At 38.3% G+C, this 20,175-nt stretch overlaps 1 protein-coding gene across 2 annotated transcripts in view; it reads left to right on the top strand.

The window, feature by feature from the left end:
• Positions 1–20,175, top strand: part of SATB2 (SATB homeobox 2) — a 199,190-nt gene that overhangs the window by 108,390 nt on the left and 70,625 nt on the right. For both annotated transcript variants that reach the window (XM_049887752.1, XM_049887751.1), the window contains one exon: positions 13,555–14,027. In XM_049887752.1, the coding sequence (XP_049743709.1) occupies positions 13,555–14,027 (473 nt within the window). The remainder of the gene's footprint in view (positions 1–13,554; positions 14,028–20,175) is intronic.

Genomic DNA, 20,175 nt, shown 5'->3' with positions numbered 1-20,175 from the left:
CAGACATAGGACAATATGAATGGAGAGGAAGTTGTGGATACTTCAATGATAGTTGGGCAACTATGTAGAAATGTCCATTAGGCATTCAAGATGTGGAAGCGGCCGACTAAAGGACAGGACTAGAGAATAGATTTTTGAGTCACTTTATTGGACATGATTGTTGAAACTGTACTAAAGGGGCATTCTGTAAGGAAGCGTGGTTAGAGGACTGGAAGCTTTGAGAGAAGGGTTGTGGGTTAAGAAGATGCGATTAGGGAGAAAGTGAGGTGTTGTGAAGAGGAGTTACCAGAGGGGAACCATTATCAAAGGTGACGGGGGAGGCAGAGGAGAAGAGGTACTTGGAGGCTCTTGTCTTTATCAAATAGGAGACCATAATGACAATGGAGGGAGCCTGTTTCTCTGTAGTTTGAGAGCAAAGAAAATATAGGCATCTACAGAGAAAGAGGAGTCACTGGATGGTGCAAATGGTCAACACACATGGCCTGTTAACTAAAAAGTTGGAGGTTCAGTCCACCCAGAGTTGCCTTGGAAGAAAGTCCTGGCAATCTCCTTCTGAAAAATCAGTTCTTGAAAACCGTATGGAGCACGGTTCTACTCTGGCACGCAGAGGGTCACAACAGACTCAGTGGCAACTGGTATGGAGGAAGGAAGTGGCAAGAAGATAGAGAGAACAGATTCTAATTTTGTGAGGAAAGGATATAAAAGCAGCTAACTGCCACATTAAGGCTTCTTGGAATCCCCTCCCCCCTCACCCCTCAATAGTCAGGAGGAAAGAGGATGGAGCCAGTGGAGGCCAAAGACTCTGAAGAGGAAGAAGAGCGATAAACAAGAGTTCACAAATTAGGGAGGGTTGGGATTTGGGGCACAGATGAAGTTTTCTCTTTGAAAGAAAGAGAAATGGCTATATCTTCTTCAGAGCCTGGGGAAAGGAAAGAGATGGATAAGGAGACAGGTTTTGGAGATGGGGATAGGGAGGTGGGTAAAGAGGGTGAAGGGGAGGGGTGTCATGAATATCTGTGAGTGAAGGAGAGAATGATTGGGATGGGGACTTGGTGATAAGAATACTTAAATAGGTTCTGGAAGGACCTTGTTCGGGCAACAACGAGGGAGCAGCAGGAGGGCTCATTGGAGTGAAAGAGTTTTTAATGACCTAGGTCCCTTTAGTTCTTAGTTTTTCTCAAACAGTGTGCTTTAGATTTTTCATACTTTAAGATTTCCATTTGTCCTGCACAGAAATAAAACAAAAACAGATCTAGTGCCTGATGAAGAATCCACAGACCTGTGAAATGAGATATTTGGTATATAGACCAGGGAATGTCCAGCTTATATAATGCCTTTTCTGATTATGGTGACATCCTCTTATTTTGGGGAGACTAGCAGATTAAAATCAGATCTTGTTTTTTTCATCAGTTTAAATAAAGATTATCATCTGCTCATCCTCAGAGACAATTTACAAAGTTAAAAGCTAAAAAGCACTTAAATTCTTAAGATGCTTGAAGCTCTTCAGTATAAGTGCTATGTAAGACACTAGGACTAAAATGACGACTACCTAATGGAGACAGTTGCTTGATGAACTATATGCCTGGTTAATGATGGGCTGTTCTGTCCTTTGCAGGAATTTGAGACCCTCTGACCTGGGAGTATTTGACCAAGGCAATGGACATGTATCTAGAGTTATCTGGAGTACAAGCCAGGCTACAAGTTCTACCTAATATTGAGCCTTTCACGCTGTCACTTTTCTAAGTTCTCTGTTCTGTAGTAATTTCGATTCTTGACTAATCCCCCTGTAAGACCGTGAGGTCCTTGAAGGGACATCTGGGAGTCTCATCCATTTTATGCCCTCCTCAGGGCCATGAGCATAGGGCCTTGAACATTGTGGGTGCTTAAAAATATTAACAGAATTGAATTTAAGATGGATGAACTTATTTGAACTTTATATACTTAGAACAGTTGTATATTTTTGCACACATTTATATTGTGACTAATGTTATTTGCTTATCTGATCTCTCAATTGAGTAGGCAGCAGTTAACTACAGGAAATCTTTGCTTGTTTAATTCATGTTACACGTGCCCTTGGTAAATGTATAATCTGTTAGGATCATTTTCATTTTATATTAATTAATTGTTGAGCAAAATATTTAACAATAGTCAACTCAAAGGGACAGTGACGTCTTTATTAAGTACAAATTGGAGACCATTTATATAGCCTAAGAAAACATCCATTGAGGTTAATCCAGCTAGTTTATTGAGACTTATTACTTAAAATAGTAGCTTAAAACATAAGGCCTATATGGTCAGTGAGAATGACCAGTGGAAAGGAATGAATCGTGGATTGATTGTTCCCTTAATTAATTTTTCTTCAAGAGGTTGAATTAAAGAGTTAGTACACATACCATCTGACAAAAGTTGAATGCTTCTAAACAGTAGTGTTATTTTTCTGAAACGGGAATTTTTTTTGTGTTCTATACTGAATTCCCGTCTGAAACATAGTTTCAGATTAAAATAAAGAACAAAAATAAAGATGTTATTAGATATAAGTAGCTTTAGCCTATCCAGAAAGTTCCAGGATTATTTGAAGTGATCAATGATATAAAACTGTGATAGAGCATAGTTTGGAACTAAAGGGACAATAGTCTCTAGTGCAGAGGCTTGAGATTGCAGTAGGACTAAAGGTGGATAAGGCTCACTTTTTCCATGGAGCATAATGGGACCTGTGAGCTTTTATTGCCAAAGGGACAGAGGTGTCCAGATTCAAGTTGCTTTATTGTAGATATGTATGTTTCTGTGGAGTTTAATATGATGGAAAAAGGAAGTTGATAATAAGGGGAAAATACACCTAAGAAAACCAGTCACATGGTATTATCACAGTGCCTCCTGGTAGGCCCTTAGCTTATGGGGCTGGAAGCATTTTCCTTCCAAGTCTTGTTTTATTAGGAGTTAACAAGTTGGCTCCAAATATCTTGCTGTAGGCAGAGACTTTGCAAGCAAGTTCTCAGCCCAGAAACAAATTTTCTGTAACAAATTGAGAGAAAAAAAATTTTTTAGGTTTGGTAGTCCTAAAAGACTTAGCCTCCCCCCCTCCCCCCTTTTGCCCTTCAGCTCTTTCAAACTCCTTATATTTTCTGTAGTATATTTAGTGAACTCTTTTGGTAATAGTTTTATTTTTTTTATGGTGTGGGATTTATAGCTGATAGATACTGCATATTAGTCTTGCCTACTGCAAAAATGTCTGTATGTGTTTGTGTTAAGAGAAAAGGATTTTTATATAACTAACTGACTTTGTACCTGCAGTAGGGTGGTTTAGCATTTATCTGTAGCCAGCTCAGAGAGAGGAGTCAAATATTAGCTTGGACCACATGAACTCGCCATTTTTATAGGTCAAAATTTTGTATATCACCAATTTCTTATGTAGTCATCCCTCAATATCTGCAGGGGATGGTTCTGGGAGCTCCTCTACCCCCTTCTCCCCTCCCTCAGGGATACCAAAATCCAAGGATACTCAAGTCCCTTATATGAAAGGGAATTATATTTGCATAAAACGTATGCTGATCCTCCTGTATACTTTAAATTATCCCTAAAAAATACTGAATACAACGTAAATGCCATGTAAATAGTTGTTAATGCTTACACGTGACACTTAATACTTTCTCAGCCTTTGGGGGCTCAAACAACAAGTGCCGGAGAGGAACTGAGAATCTGTGAAATGGTGGGAGGCTCCAGCACGGTATGCCTACGCTTTGCTTCACTTGTGTGGATTCAGCGTAGTGCTCCGTGCGCGGCAAATTCAAGTTTTGCTTTTTTGGAACTTTCCTTTTTTTTTTCCAAATATTTTCCATCAGCTGTTGGTTGAATTTGTGGATGCAGAACCCACGGATACAGAGGGCCAACTGTATTTCAATCTTACATGAATTAGTTGTGATTGCCCTGGGTTCTCAGGCTATTACCACGTTATGTGAGTGTGCATACCCCGTTTTATTTCTTGTTGGTTACTTATTTTCAAAGAAAGACATTACATTTACAGAGTTTATAAAGAGTACTTGCAAAAGCGTTCCGTGGTGTGATTTATGTCTTTCATCAGTCAGATGGGAGTCCTCGCCGACCACACTCATTTCTGGAGAAAGTTTTTTTTTTTTTGCTACAAGTGAAATAACAGAATGGGAGATGCCTGAAGATTAATACAGTCAGTATGAATTTGTGTTACAGGTGACTAGGACAAATTGCTAATAGCTAACTGACAAAATAGGAATTAAGAGAAACTGCGTTTTTATTGGCAAATAAAAATGCATTAGACATCATAGGCAAGTGTAATAGGCCTATCTCTGTGTACCAAACAGTTCAGTTGTCTGCAGCAAACGTATAGATGGAGTTTTTCAAAGCTAATATTGTTCAGTACTGTGTCTCTAGGGGTGGCTTTGTTTCTGAAGCGTAATAGTGATTAGTAAATATTCATTTTATGAATTAAAAATGGATCAAACAAATGTGAGCAATTCTGCTGTAGTGATGAAGCCAAATCAACTGTTGAGAAATCAGTGACTCCATCACTTTTTAGAACTGGCTAGCCTTTCAGTCTATGTGGCATGAGACAGTCTTCCAGGAAACATCAGGTTGAGTCCCCACCGCCCAGACAAGCCATCTGAATGGCCATCCGCTGATCTTATTACACATGCATGTACGTGCCACACGTGCTCATGCATGCACACATGGACACAGAAAGCAGGACTTACCTGTAGTAAATATGATCAGTCCTGGCCGAAATCCTAAAACTATTAATATCATATATCCCAAAATGGCAAGTTTAGCATAAACAGTAAAACACAGGCTTTAGGGCCTTAAAGACATAGGTTTGAAATCTGATTCTTACTTTTATAGGTTTGTGACATTAGTTTTTCTAAGTTTCTTCTATAAAGTGGTGATGATAATACCTATGTCATACATACATACATACAATGTTGTGAGAATTAAATCACTGTGCCGTGGTTGCGCAGTGGTTGAGAGCTCAGCTGCTAACTCAAAGGTCGGCAGTTTGAATCCAGCAGCTGCTCCTTGGAAACCCTATGGGGCAATTCTACTCTGTCCTATAGTGTTGCTATGCATCAGAATCAACTTGACGGCAACGAGTTTGGTTTTTTTTGGATGTATAGAGTTTAGCTTAGTGCCTCAGCTACTATATAAATGGTAGGGCTTTGTAATACCTGAACTATTAACACACTCTGAAAGAGGTATATTAGCAATACCAAAAAAAAAAAAACCCCACTGCCGTCAAGTCGATTCCGACTCATAGTGACCCTATAGGACAGAGTAGAACTGCCCGATAGGGTTTCCAAGGAGCGCCTGGTGGATTCAAACTGCTTACCTTTTGGTTAGCAGCCGTAGCATTTAACCGCTATGCCACCAGAGTTCCCATTAGCAATACAGATATGAATATTCCTGCACTTATAAGGGAACTTTTCTTTACACAAAATCCATTGAGAAATACTTTGAAGCGTTTAGGCCTAGAGAATTTGATTTTGAGTTATGCAGAGAAAAAAAAAGTTTCCACTGGCCATGTGTTTATTCTCTTCAGGAGGCTGAAGCCAGCAACCCTAACCATTTTGAATATTTGAAATGATTACCTACATTTGGACAGCTATATGACCTTGAACTAGATATCTAACTTCCTTGGTATCAGACAAGATCATTGTCTTTGAAATTGGGCTCCAAGGTGTTAGGGTTGAGTTGGGAGCAGGGAAGGTGGGGTGGAGGTTTGAAAATCCAAGGCAATCATATGCTCAGGAATATCTTTTTTCTGTGCTTAGAAATTATTCATTTGACTGGCAACTTTCTCATCAAGAGTGCTAAAGGCAAGCCTGTATTACCTTTGCAGAATCACTTCCAGAGTACATTCTGACGTTGGAGGAGTCACAGAGAAATTGTGGTGTTCTTTTTTTGCCTTGTATTTGACCTCTATTTTTCTATTCAGGGTTTCCAGAAGAGGTTCTGGGGAATACTAGAGCATTATCTTATTAAGGAATCCATTAGCACTCATTCATGCTAATCCATTTACATTTGCGTAAGCATCTTAATGGCCTAAGGAAAGATCCATAGACCAGAAATTCTGGAAATTTTAAAGCCTTTTACCCAACTCATTGCTTCCCATTCATTACAACTATGGACAAACCCCAGGATCTATTCCACAAAAGCAACTGTGTTAAGGTTTGAATAAAAAAAAAACCAAAAAACAAAAAACTAGGACCATACTTCTGGAAATGTTATCAGCCTTCTTAGCAGTATTAATAAACTTGTAAGAGCACTACTACAACCTGCTAAAGCCACTGTATGAACTTCTGTTGTTCTTGTAGTGGGGAATTTTGTGAAGAAACATGTCTTAGGAAAGTCAAACTCTTGGTAAAGAGGTGAGAAGCAAAAGCATGTATTCTGAGAAAGGGAATTGTTTTCAACATTTTAGCAACCTTACTCTTTAAGATGCTGCTAGATAAGTAACCTGGAGGACTGCTTAAAGACCAATTCAATTTCTGATTTTACGGATAATCCCTATTTAGAACCCACTCCTTAAAAAAAAATGCCAGTTTGCACCTTCTTCCACCTATCCTATGCCATCTTGCTCTGATTGGCAGGCATCTGTACCAGTCAGGTGCTTTTCATCTTGCTCAAAAATCCTCACAGGAAGCTATACTTTGAGGAACTTGGTAACTGGAGTATATTTTGAGTACTGAAATTCTACTAGGTCCACTTTTCATAGCATCTATTGCAAATGTTGTTTTAGGTGCCATCAAGTAGATTCCAACTCACAGTGACTCCATTTAACAGTAGAATTGCTCCTCGACTTGACCACCACAGTTTTTGTTTTTTTAAAATCTTTACAGGGAGCCACAGGTTTTTGGGGTTTTTTTTTTTTTTTTTTTTTAATCTTTACAGGGAGCAGATCACCCAGTCTTTCTCCCATAGAGCAGGTGGATGGGCCCAACTGCTAACCTTTTGGTCAGTGGCAGGGTTCTTAACCGTTGTGCCACCAGGGTTCCTGCTGTAAAAAAATAGACACAATAAAAATAATGAAATCTAACGGAGAATAAACCAGAGAGAAAAATTATTATTTTTAGAAATTAGGGTATTTCTGATACTTATTCATTCCCTGGAAAATAAAAAATAAAAGCCAGCCTTTAAACGTTTGCTTTTTAAAATACTGTAGAATGCTTGCCGCCTTCACGTTGGTTGATGTAAATTATATGCATTTAAATGTATTTTATTCCTTAATTTAAAAAAATTCACATTCATTTTTTAAACTTAAAACTTATTATGTAGCATTTTCTATAAATTTATTTTCAAGAGTTTTTTTGATTACATGATTTTATTCCCCATCTATTCATCCATCTTCTATCTCAAAGGTCAGAATATGAACTGTTAAGCCCTGTGTGGGCTGAATAGCAACATATTCCTTCATATACTGAGAGACATGCAGTTCTATTTTGATAATGAATTCCCTTAAACTTCAGGGATTTATTTTACAAAGTGAACTGATACAATATGGTATAGTTAATTGAACCAAAAGAAAAGATAGCAGTTCTTTAGATGGCCTTTTGGAAAGGAGCAACCATTGGTTAGAATGTCCTAATCAGGAAAATTTGGTCTGGGAAGCTTAATATCTTCATCATAATTGTACAGATATCCTGAAATTTATAATAGGCCTTTAACAAAGATCTTTTACATAATAATACTGATCATCTGTGTTAAGGTTTGCATAAAAAACTAGGATCATAGTTCTGGAAATACTATCAACCTTCCTAGCAGTGTTAATAAACTTGCAAAAGCACTACTACAACTACTGCTAAAGCCAGTATATGACATTACAGCTCTGTGATTAAATAATATCTTCCCCATGGCAAGACTGAGGTCCAGAGGATCGCCAGTTTGCTTAAGATACCACAGCTAATAAAAGGTAGAGCTTAGACTTAAATATAGCTTTGTAATGCCAGATCCAGTCAATTCTTTTACAATATAACATGATCATCAGTAAAAAGTACAATGAGTCACTGAGAAAAATTTTTAAAAAGTGTGTAGATACATGTGTAAGATAATGAATATTCAGTAAGATTAGATCCTGAATGTCATTAAAGATTGTTGCTGTTGTATGCCTTCGAACTGATTCCGACTTATAGGGACCCTATAGGACAGAGTAGAACTACCCCATAGGATTTCCTAGGCTGTAATTTTTACAGGTGGAGCCCTGGTTGCTCAGTGGTTAAGAGCTACGACTGCTAACCAAAAGGTCAGCAGTTTGAACCCATCATCCGCTCCTTGGAAACCCTATGGGGCAGTTTTACTCTGTCCTACAGAGTCGCTATGAGTTGCAATCAACTTGATGGTTACAGGTTTGGTTCTTTGGTTTTTAATTTTTACGGGAGCAGATCACCGGGTCTTCTCTCCCAAGGAGCTGCTGGTGGGTTTGAACTGCTAACCTTTTGGTTAACAGCTGAGTGCTTAACCATTGTGCCACCAGGGCTCCTTAAAGATAAGAGAAAAAAGGAAATGTGACAGTTATAACTGTTTGATATAATCTAAAAAAAAAAAAAAAAAGAACACCCAACATAAAAACAAAGACAATATAGCACAGTGATTCTCAAACTTTAGAATGCCTCAGAATCAACCTGGCAGCAGGGACAGATTACCCAATAAGTCCGACTCATAACAACCCTATAGGACAGAGTAGAACTGCCCCATAGGGTTTCCATGGAGCCACTGGTGGATCTGCACTGTGGACCTTTTGGTTAGCAGCCGAGCTCTTAACCATTGTGCCACCAGAGATGTGGTGAAACCCATGTGAAATTGTGACTTACAGATTAGCAGATAAATACGCTCAGGCCCATGTGTACCTTGCTTTTACTGGTTAATCCATCCCTGCCTGGCAGTTATAAATACCTGGTATAATTTCAAAAGACAACGCTGTAATAACTTCAGAACTTCTTTCCCTTACTTGACCTAGAAACGTCTCAGCCCCTCTTGCCTGATAGTTCCTCAAGCCACGTCCTGTTGGTATACTTGTACTTGAAGCCAGGATGTCATTCCTTCCCAGGCACTTCCCAGTCCACAGTTTCTCCTCCATGAGCACTGCAACAGTAGAATCAAGTTCACTGTGAATTAATTGCAGCTCTGATTTAAAGCCCTGGAAGCAGTTGTGTTTTTAACTGCTCTTTAATAAGTAAGCATTTTGGCTTCATCTAGAATATTTTCTATTATGTATGTAAATATTGCTTTTACGATCAGAGGCAGCATTGCTTTTTATCCTCTACTTTTTTCAAGATTTTTTCGCCAATGCTGAATATCTCAGGAATAAAATGGGTTCTTAGAACCAACATGTTGACTTTGGTCTTGGTTTAACTTAAGACAGATTTTACGTGATGTTTTCCATCGCAGAGTGAAAAAGCAAAAACACTAGGCTGCCAAGTCTGTGTTTCAGCCATTGTGATTAGTTTCTGATTATGAAAATAAGAACAGAGAGAAAAGAGAGAAACGGAAAGAAAGAAAGGAAGAAAGGAAGGAAGGAAGAAGGGAGGGAGGGAGAGGGAAGAAAGGAAGAAGGGAGGGAGAGAGAGGGAAGGAAGGAAGGCAGAAAGGAAAGAAGCAAGGCACACGCCCATGCCCAGGCTCAATTTTCAGATGGAGTCTGGCACATTCTGATTGCTTGGTCATGAGTGGTGGTGTTGTCGTTAGGTACCATCTATTTGGTTCCAAGCCGTAGCAACCCTGTGTACAACAAAACTAAACATTGCCCAGTCTTGTGCCATCCTAACAATCCTTGCCATGTTTGAGACTGTTGTTGTAGCCACTGTGGCAATCCATCTCCTTGAGGGTCTTCCTCTTTTTCATTGACCTTCTACTTTACCAAGTATGATGTCCTTCTCCAGGGACTGATTCCTCCTGATAACATGTGCTAAATACACGAGACAAGTCTCGCCATCCTCGCTTTAGGGAGCATTCTGACTGTGCTTCCAAGATAGATTTGTTCTTTCTTCTGGCAGTCCTTGGTGTATTCCGTATTCTTCACCAACACCATAATTCAAAGGGATCAGTTCTTCTCTGGCCTTCCTTATTTATTGTCCAGCTTTCACAGGCGTATGAGGTAATTGAAAATATCATGGCTTGGGTCAGGCGCATCTTAGTATTCAAAGTGACATCTTTGGTTTTTAACACTTAAAAGAGGTCTTTTGCAGCAGATTTGCCCAATGCATTCTGATTGCTCATGATTGGTAGCAGAAAAACAAAAAAGTTTTTCAAAAGGGGCAAAATCTGTTCAAATGATTCCTGAAATCATGCGCTGTCTTGGTCAGTGGATGAGTATTTGATTCTGAAGCATTTTTAAAGTCATTTGATTCAGAGGGATTTCTAAAGTGGTCAGGTAACTTTCTTCCTTCCTTAGGAGTAAAGGACCTGACTTTTACTGGTAGAGCTCTCACTGGCTGAAAACTCTATCAGATGTCCTTAGTCCTATTGGGAGTGCCTGGGTGGTACAAACAGTTAACACATTTGGCTGCTAACCAGAAGGTTGGAGTTTTAAGTTCACCCAGAAGTGCCCCAGAAGAAAGAACTGACGATCTACTTCTGAAAAACTAGCCATTGAAAACCCTGTGGAATGCAGCTCTACTCGGACACACATGGATGGGCTCACCGTGAGTCAGAATCAACTCGATAGCAGCTGGCTTGGTTAGCCCTCCAGACAAAATCTTAAAATTGGCAGCCTATGGGCTAGATCTCGTCTTTAGAAATGTTTTGTTTGGTCTTTCTTGTGTTTTGACATGAGATTTATCGTCAACAGGTAAAAATTAGGAGATTTCACGTGAAACTTCAGAATTTTCATTTTCTTAGGGAAAAAAATCTGAAGAAATGATTATACTGGAAAGGCAAAAATTGCTTGGGCAAGGTAGTGGCTGCTCCCTGTGGACCAGGCAGCTTTTTTCTTATTCTACCCGGTATGCCTGGAGCTGGCTACTTTTGCTGTTGCTGTCTTCCTGGACATGTAGACATATGCATTTGCAATTCCTTCATTGAGATTTACGTAGTAGTTAGTACTTCATGGTGTTACTGACATGTCTCTAAGGATACCTTTATGGTCCCAGTTCTTAACTACATGAATTCATGAGGATCTGAGAACTCATACAAAAAAGAATTATTATGTATAACTTTAAAAGAATATGGCCTGCCATGATTCTGACTTTTCGTACCAATTCATACAGGTTTCATTGAGCTCTGATGTTCTGACATTTATGCAGAGTTGTATGTATAATTAAGGCTACCTTTGTGAATAGACTGTTTCTTATTAATGTGGTGATTTAGATATACATCTCGAGAAACTAAGCTCACTCGAACATAATTAAATAGTCAACAAATTAAAATACTGAAATTTTGGAAAATGAGCATTTGGTCAGAGCATGCCTAGAAGGCGATGACTGTATGTTTTTTAACTTGAAAAAAATGGTTAAAACTTTGGCTTTTTAAATACCTGGAAACAAACACAATTTAATATTTAAGTTGTCTTTATTTTGGCTGAACTCAAAAGCAAGCAAACAAACAAAAGTGAATTGAGTGTCTACCTCAGGCCAAGTGTTTCTGCCTATAAAGTATACCTTTGCTCAGAAAGCTGTTCATGATCTCTACCTCTTCTTCGAAGAAGGAAATTATAATAATGATAATTTTTGTTCTGTGGAAACTATGCTAGATCACCTTATCTGAAGGCTTTTAACCATTTGCTTGGTTGGGTTATAAGAACGTGTACCTTAAAGTTTAATTAATACGATGATTGAAAAATGTTTGCCTTTGGAGGATAAGATTAAAATAATTTGTCCACCTTGAACCTTGTGAAGGAAAGGTGACATATAGCTAAGTTAATTACATTGAAGGGATTAAGCTAGAAATTGAACCTTTAAAGAAGTTTTAAGTAAGCTTTTGACTTATTTGGGAGTTCATAGGAAAGTTAAGAAAGCATTCAGTTCTTTAAGAAAAAAGAAAAAAATACTGTGTATGTCTGAATATATGGTGATCTCAAAATATGGGTGTTCACTTATTTTCCCAGTGACTAGTTTTGAATATATAAACTTCTAGATGTGTAGATAAAATGGTCAAATACTTACTTATATTTTTAATGTATTAATTACTTCCATATATGCTTTTTAAAAATCGCATTACATAAAATATTAATTCAGAAGAAACATCCACATTTAGAGTTCACTGATTGATTTTATTCAGATTCTTCACGTGATTTCACACCAGTGTCTTTGTCATCACTGAACCCACTGTTTTGTGTCATCTCGCCATTTCCAGCACATGTCACTTCGGCTTAAATTGTTTGAATTTAGTACTTTTTGATTCAAGTATGATGCTGTCACTATAAACTGTATTCCAAACTATAAGCACCGTTTACATAATTAGAGGACAGTTATTTTTAACAAATTTGTCCTATAGGTGAATACATTTGATCTCCAGCATGTAATTGCCAAATGTAGTACCTTTTAAGGTTAACTTTAATAGAGTTTTGCATAATCATATCCAACATTTGCAATTGTAAAAAATAATTACTAAATCTATGTGAAATCTTTTCTTAAAAACTGATATAAGCATTTAAAACTACCAACGATTAAGGTTGTTTCTGCCTAATGTGGTGGTGAGTTTTTTTTTTTTTTGTCTCCAAGCAAAACCTTGTTTTACAAAGTAAAGTAATGAGACTTAGATAAGGATTTGTCACTGAGGTGACTCCCTCTTTTCTAAGAAATAATCTTTGGGGAAGAAAAATATCTGCCGTATATTTGGACATAGATGATACTCACTTTCTTCTCCTTCCCCTTTTCAAGGCTACCCTTTAAATCTGTAATAAACTATAACAAAGTAGATAACCTGAAGAGGAGGAGAACCTTTTATAACTGCAAGTTGAGGTGATCTGATTAATTTTGTAAGATTTTTTTCTTAGTGCATATCACAGTCATTAAAGTATCCATTTCTTAAAGCAATATTTCTATGAAAAAGAGAGCACGTGAGTAGATAGATGGATATACTGTGATAGACATTTTCTGTGAATGTTTCCATGTCTTCATACTAGTATTTATGTGAGATTTTTATTAGAAGGTAACAGTTAATTTGGTAGGAGTTCTATCCTTGTCATTTCTGTTATAACCAGGAATTGCATTATTAACCACAAACTACAGAAGATGAGAATAGCCGTTGCTTTTGTAAGAGAGGGTGATGAGGGAGATGATACAGCTTGGTAATATGTGAGGATTTAGAATTGTGATAGCTAATTGTTTCAGTCTTGGCTATCCAGTAAAATGCCTACTTCTAGGACTTTAAGAAAACTGACGTGGTAAATATTTTTACTTCTATATCTTCTATTACAAATTATTCTTATACCATTTTGCAGGAAGGAATAACTCACTTTTACTCTGGGGCTTTCAACTTTGTTTTAAAAAAGTTTATCTCAATACATAAAAGATATAATAATTCAGTACTACATATATTAGCAATAAATTATACCAATTAAAATAATGGTGACTTATCATTTTTATCTCTTAACAGTGGAAAGAGTGGAACGAGAAAACCTATCAGACTATTGTGTTCTGGGCCAGCGTCCAATGCATTTACCAAATATGAACCAGCTGGCATCCCTGGGGAAAACCAACGAACAGTCTCCTCATAGCCAAATCCACCACAGTACTCCAATCCGAAACCAAGTGCCCGCATTACAGCCCATCATAAGCCCTGGTCTTCTTTCTCCCCAGCTCAGTCCACAACTTGTCAGGCAACAAATAGCCATGGCCCATCTGATAAACCAACAGATTGCCGTTAGCCGGCTCCTGGCTCACCAGCATCCTCAAGCCATCAACCAGCAGTTCCTGAACCATCCGCCCATTCCCCGAGCAGTTAAGCCAGAGCCAACCAACTCGTCTGTGGAAGTCTCTCCAGATATCTACCAGCAAGTCAGAGATGAGCTGAAGAGGGCCAGTGTATCCCAAGCTGTCTTTGCAAGAGTGGCATTCAACCGCACACAGGTACAATTAGCATTGGAAGTTGCGACTGATGGTTGAGAATAATCCTAGGGACAGAAGAAGGAGCCCTGGTGGTGCAGTGGTTAAGTGCTTGGCTGCTACCTGAAAGGTCAGTGGTTTGAACCCACCAGCGGCTCCATGATAGAAAAGAGCCGATAATCTGCTCCTGTAAAGATTACAGCCTAGGAAGCCTTATGGGGCAGTTCTACTCTGTCATACAGGGTTGTTATGAGTCAAAATTGACTTGATGGCACACAACAGGGATAAAATGGTGACATGTCTTAATCTCTTTTAAAAAGGCTTATGAATCTCAGAACACACAGAATTAATAATCCTTAGTTCTTAACCCAATTAATTAATTAATTTCAATAATATAATGAACACCTATTAACTCACCACCCATCCCAGGACCCAAAATGCTACCAATGACTCAGATCTCCCTGTGTGCCCCTTCCCCATCCTCTCCACCTGCCTTTCCCCAGATGTAACCACAATCTTGAATTTTGTGATTATCATCCCCCTTGACTTAAAAAAAATTGTTTTACACTGATAGTTTTAGAACGACTTAAAATCAAAATTTTTTTTTAATTTTAAGCCATTCTAAAACTATCAGTGTAAAACAATATACTGTATAGTTTAGCTTAGCTTGTTACTAAACTTTATAAAAAGATCGTCATTATCTGTCATCATTTCTATAATTTTTAAAAGCTCCTCAAAATGTACATGTTAGGTTTAATATATTGGTAAAGTGATCATGGATAAATTATTCATATTTTTATGTTTTGAGGAAATAATATGCTAATCTAATATTAAATGATGAAAAGGTAAGCCGTTTATTCAAGTACATTTTCTTGAGGTCTCATATGTTTAAGGCATTCTTCTCCATCAGTGGTTCTTAAATTTCACTGTACATCAGAATCACCCTGCGGGCTGTTAAAACACAAATTGTTGGGCCCTGCTGCAGAGTTTCTCATTCAGTAGGTCTAGGGTGGGGCTCATGAATTTGCCTTTCTAACAAGGTTCCAGGTGATGCTGATGTTGTTTGAACCACTAATGTAGCCTTTATGTGAGTAATAAAAAAGTATGCGTAGCCTCAAGGAGCTAACTCTCTTGTAGTGAAAAAAAGTGTACCCATGGATAACGTAGGAGGGTGTAAACAATGGTTGTACTGGGGTTGGTGGTAAGTTGGGGGTGAAGAATACTTCCAGTAGAGTGAAGGCTGTAAATCTTCCTGAGGACAGTGGGTTTCAGCTTAGCTACCCTTCTAAATGCAGGGCAGGAAGCAAAGCCTGTGCAGATGCAAAAATGAAGAAACATCATGAGTGAGGACGTGTATAAACAACTAACTAGAGTGTGAGACTGCCTGCGAGTTAGACATTGAAGGAGGAAAATTATTTAACAGGCAAAGATAAAGAAGGGCATTTTAGGCTAAGGAAATTCATTAGAAAATGAATTCAGAAAAATGCAGGAATAGTTTGTAGTTGATAGTAAAGCTACATAATACAACTTCAAGGTGTATATATGGGGTGGAGTGAGGCTTGATTTTGAGGGCCATGCTAAGAACTTTGAACTTTATTTAATAAGCAGTAGAAACCATTCAAGGTTTTATGTAGGAACATGCCATGATTCAATAATTAGAATTGGACCTTAGGAAGGTTTTTCCCTCTTACAACAGCAAAAGGGTAGGAATATTGTTTAGGAGGCTGCCATAATTGTCCAGCTGAAAAGTATGGTGGTTTTGAACTAGGCTGGTGACACTGAAGTGGAGGGTGCTGAGTCAAGGGGGTATTGTGGAAGTAAAGTTGATCGGAAGTGCAACTGCCTGGATAGGTAATGGGGGAGGGAGTAAAGATAAGACTAAGGTTTTGAGCCTGGCGACTGAGAGAATAGAGGTGAAAATTTTAAGAGCATCAAGGACGATATAGAAAAAGATGATTAGAGTAAGGCTTGGACTTCGAAGTGCTGACAGATTCCTTAAGTGAAGATTTGTAGCCATAATTTAAAACATGAATTTAGTGCTAAGGATTGTTGTCAGGGTTAGGAGAAGAGATTAGAAATTTATTGACAGAGCCTGGGACTTAGAGTCGGGGAAAGAGCTGGAGAAACAACTACCATCACTACATACCAGGAAAAGAGAAGAAATACTAGGAAAGTTGGGGACAGGTAAAGATGGAAGAATAGTAGTGGGAGTTGTAGAGGATATGAGTAGAGTTTCCAGAGAAGACTGGCCCACATGTGGGAAGCTGAGAAGCCTCGGAGAAAGTAGCTTGAAACCATGCCATGAGAGGTCTTGGCCAAACTTTACAGTATACTTTTACTGGAGTGGTGGGGTCAAGAGCCAGAATTCAAGAGGTAAGGAGTGATAAGCTCTTGAGGATACAGAAGCAGGAGCTGTAAATTACTTTTTCTAAAATTTGTTGTTCAAAGGGAAGCCAGAAGTGGTTGACAGCTTGAGTGTGATAGGGAGTCAATGAAAATTTGTGAAGTAGTTGGTAGCCTCAGCTGAAGTTAAACAGCATGAGTTAGTAATGGAACCAACCACTGTGGTTTGGTAACAATCTTCAGCAAAGCTGGAACTGCAGGAGTAGAGCAGGGAAGAAACACAGTGGGATTGTTTGAGGTTGGTGCTGACAGATTAGGTATGGCAGGAGACCAAGAGGAGTGAAATCTCTTGCTCCCTTGACTCTTCGCTAATTTATGCATTCTTTTTATTATTGACAGAGTCTCTTTACATCTTTTGAAAATGAGTTCAGAGGTTCAGAGAGGTCTGCACATGTTCCATACGTCACTGCACCACTTTCTACTAACGACTCAAAGTACTCAGGCAGCGTTCGTGTGTCCATAATTATCTGGACTGAGGTTATGAAAGGCTGTAGTCCTTTTGAGCAAGTCTTTTGCATGGTATTTCAAAATACAAATGGGAAGGATGCATCTTTTGACTCTGCATTTTGCAGTTGTATGTGTTCTTTCATTTATCATTCATGGCTAGCCAACATATTATTGCCAGGTTATATATACAGCTCCTTTTTTTTTTTTTTTTGGCTGAGGAGAAAATTGAAAGCATGGGTGTATTACTTTGCGTTTTAGAAGCAAAGATAGTGTAAATTTTATCCAAATAGCATGAAGCATGAGAGAAGTCTCACAATGAGGCTTGACAAAAAACAGACCATGTTGGTGTGAGGGTGTGCTCTGCCAAGGCCCCAGACTCCTGGAGGGCTGTCTTCTCCTGAACAATCCTTTTTGTCTATTTTTATGCATTAATGATTTTTCTTTGGCACTGCCATCTTTCAAATACCAAGTTATAAAAGGTCTAATTGAAGCATGGAGCACATTTTATTATTTTCCTCCTGCCATTAAATTTGTGAGATGGCTACACCCAGAAAGAAACATTCACTTCCAATCAACATGAGCTTGAGTTCATGGGCCAGCCTTGAGGATATCAAATGGAAACTGCATAGGAATGTATGAGTATTTCCTTTTAAAATTCTGCTTTTAATTTGGGAAAGCTTTTCATCCCTCAGGGATCATAACCTGTTGTGTATAAAGCCCAACCTAATCAAGGTAGATGGTATTGACAGAATGACATAGTTTGAACTTAAGCTGGAGGTCAGCAGACAGATTGTTTTTGCTGTATATGTACTGTAGTCACTAACAGCAAAGCTGGCCAGCTGGGTTTTACCAGCAGCATTGTTAAATGGAAAATATGGTGTGCTATGCCCCGTGAAATCAACCACTGGATTTTCCAAATGTTGAGGTTCTTTTGTGTGGAATCATAGATCTATGAATAATATAATAATTTCTAAGCTATCATAACGAAATAACAACAACTTTATAGATAATGAAGAAATTTTTGATTTTTAGATCAGAAAAGAATCTCAGCTTTTTTTTTCCCTCAAAGCAAATAGAATCGTAACATTCATTTTCAATGGAAACCTAAAGTGAACCTCAGACTTACTTCACTAATATGTAGCATATCCCCAGTTCATTGAATATTTTCCAGAAATAGCTCATGATCTCTATTACTCATCTATTACCAAAGCAACTTGATGCGCTTTGTCACCCTACTATTTGTGTTTCTGGGTTTATGATTGATGCTTGTACCGAGAATCAATCTATGTGTGTGCGTGTGTAGAAGATGAAATCATATGCACAACACTCATAAATAAAGCTAGAATTGTAAAAACATGTATATACCTAGTTTTTCAGTTCAGACGAAAAACTCAGATTCATAATAAATAACATTTGAAAGTGCCAATTCTCCAAAGAGAAGCTATTAATTACTTTGTAAATCTGAGCCATTGCCACTGAAAGTATATCACTTGAATGATGATGTAAAATAACAATTAAGGGAATAGAGATATTTGTTTTAATGCATTTTTATTTTAACCAATATATCTTTTTAAAAAATAAGATACATTTGTTTGATAATGTGGCTCTCCATCTACTCTTCATGACAAGGTCTTCCTTGACTTCTACTGGACTCAGGAATAGATAACCTTTTTGCCAATCTTATTTATTATTTATTTTTTTATTTCTATTATTTTCTTTTCTATTATTGCTATTGGTTTGTTAACACAAACATATACCATCTAACTAAGAACATAAAATTAAGTCACATATTCTGAGCAAGGGAAACATCACATTTGGTAGGCAGTACCCTGGCAGACGTTGGATCTCCAGCATGGACGTGGGACTAACGTAGTTCAAGATGCAAAGTATAGCAGAGTGTTGTGTCCTGTCCATACTTTTACAATGGCAGAAGGCTATTTTGCTATTATAAGCTTATATAAAATATATTCTGAGTATCTACCACCACTTTCTTCTTTACTAGTCTTTTGAAAGAATATTTCATGTCTCTGAAGACCTTTGTGGCAAATGGGACCCATAAGAACAGTAAGGTAAAAGTGGTAAGATGTTTTCTGATCTGGTCATTAATATTCTGGAGATCCCATGATGCATTTCTAAGCATTTTGATTTCTGGACACAAAGTGAGGTGGTAAGGTCAAGGTTAAGGCAGAAGAAGGTTAATGTAGATAAAGTCCCTGCTCTGCTCTAGTCCCCTCAGTTCCTTTTTTACCTTTTTGATGCTCCCCACCTCTGTTGTCCTCACCCAGCCCTCTTCCCTCATGTTTTCACTTCTGAAAGCCTGTATCTGTTGTTCTGCTCTTTATTCAAAGGACTCCCCTCAGGCTGCTGGAGCCTGCTTTGCTCATACTGGCAGAGAGCCAGAAATGCCTGGTCCATGTCTGATGGATGCAGGAGGATGGAAGCCCGGCTCACTTGCCTTCTATAGTAGGAGTGTCTCTGAGACGTAACTTCCACTCCAAAGATCTCAGGGTCAGGCTGAGCCAGAGGCTGGCTTGGCTTTCCTCCTTCCGTGTCCTGCTTTTACTATTCACTCATCTGTTTTCCTTGGAAGCACTTCCTTAATAAATCACCTGTACAGGAATTTTTATCTCAGGATCTGCTTTTCATTCCAGATTGTAGGTCAGTGCCATTGCTAGCCTAATTAGCATTTGGTTATGCCATGGCGTTGTAGTTTGAATAAAGCATATCAAAAAAAATTTTTTTTCACTATTACACCCATTCCCTTCACAAGCCATATGCAAGATATTATGTGAATAGTGTAAGATTTTTTACTGTATGTAATACTTTTGAAAATATTATTACTATTGTTATCTGAAACTTGAGCTTCCTATAGCTCTGTAATTCAATGCACTGATATTGCTATTGGCCAGATTTACTTTTGTTTTGAAAATATTATTACTATTATTATTTTAAACTTGAGCTTCCTATAACTGTATAATTCAATGGATTGATACTGCTATTGGCCGGATTTACTTATGAATATCAAAAGTAGGGGGAGTGGGGAGAGAAAGGGAAGGGAGAGGAGAAGAACAGAGGTAAGAGAGACAGGATTGGAGGCTCCATGAGATTCGCCAAACGTGACTTAAATGAAATCATTCTTAGTGTGTCTGAATGGTGACTTAGGTATATGCGCAGCAGCGTAGCTGTGCACCTGGGCCCTGCCCATCGCCAGGGCTCTGTCAGTGATGCAGTTGATGTCTGTGGGAGTAGTAACCTTGAGAAGCAAGATTAGGCAGTGCTCCATCATGTCTCTCTCTCTCTTTTTTTTTGCATAATCATTCTT

The sequence above is a fragment of the Elephas maximus genome, chromosome 6 (assembly GCF_024166365.1).
Source record: "Elephas maximus indicus isolate mEleMax1 chromosome 6, mEleMax1 primary haplotype, whole genome shotgun sequence".
NCBI lineage: Eukaryota > Metazoa > Chordata > Mammalia > Proboscidea > Elephantidae > Elephas > Elephas maximus.
Note: the sequence above shows the minus strand (reverse complement) of the source record. Positions and strands in the feature narration are given on the sequence as shown.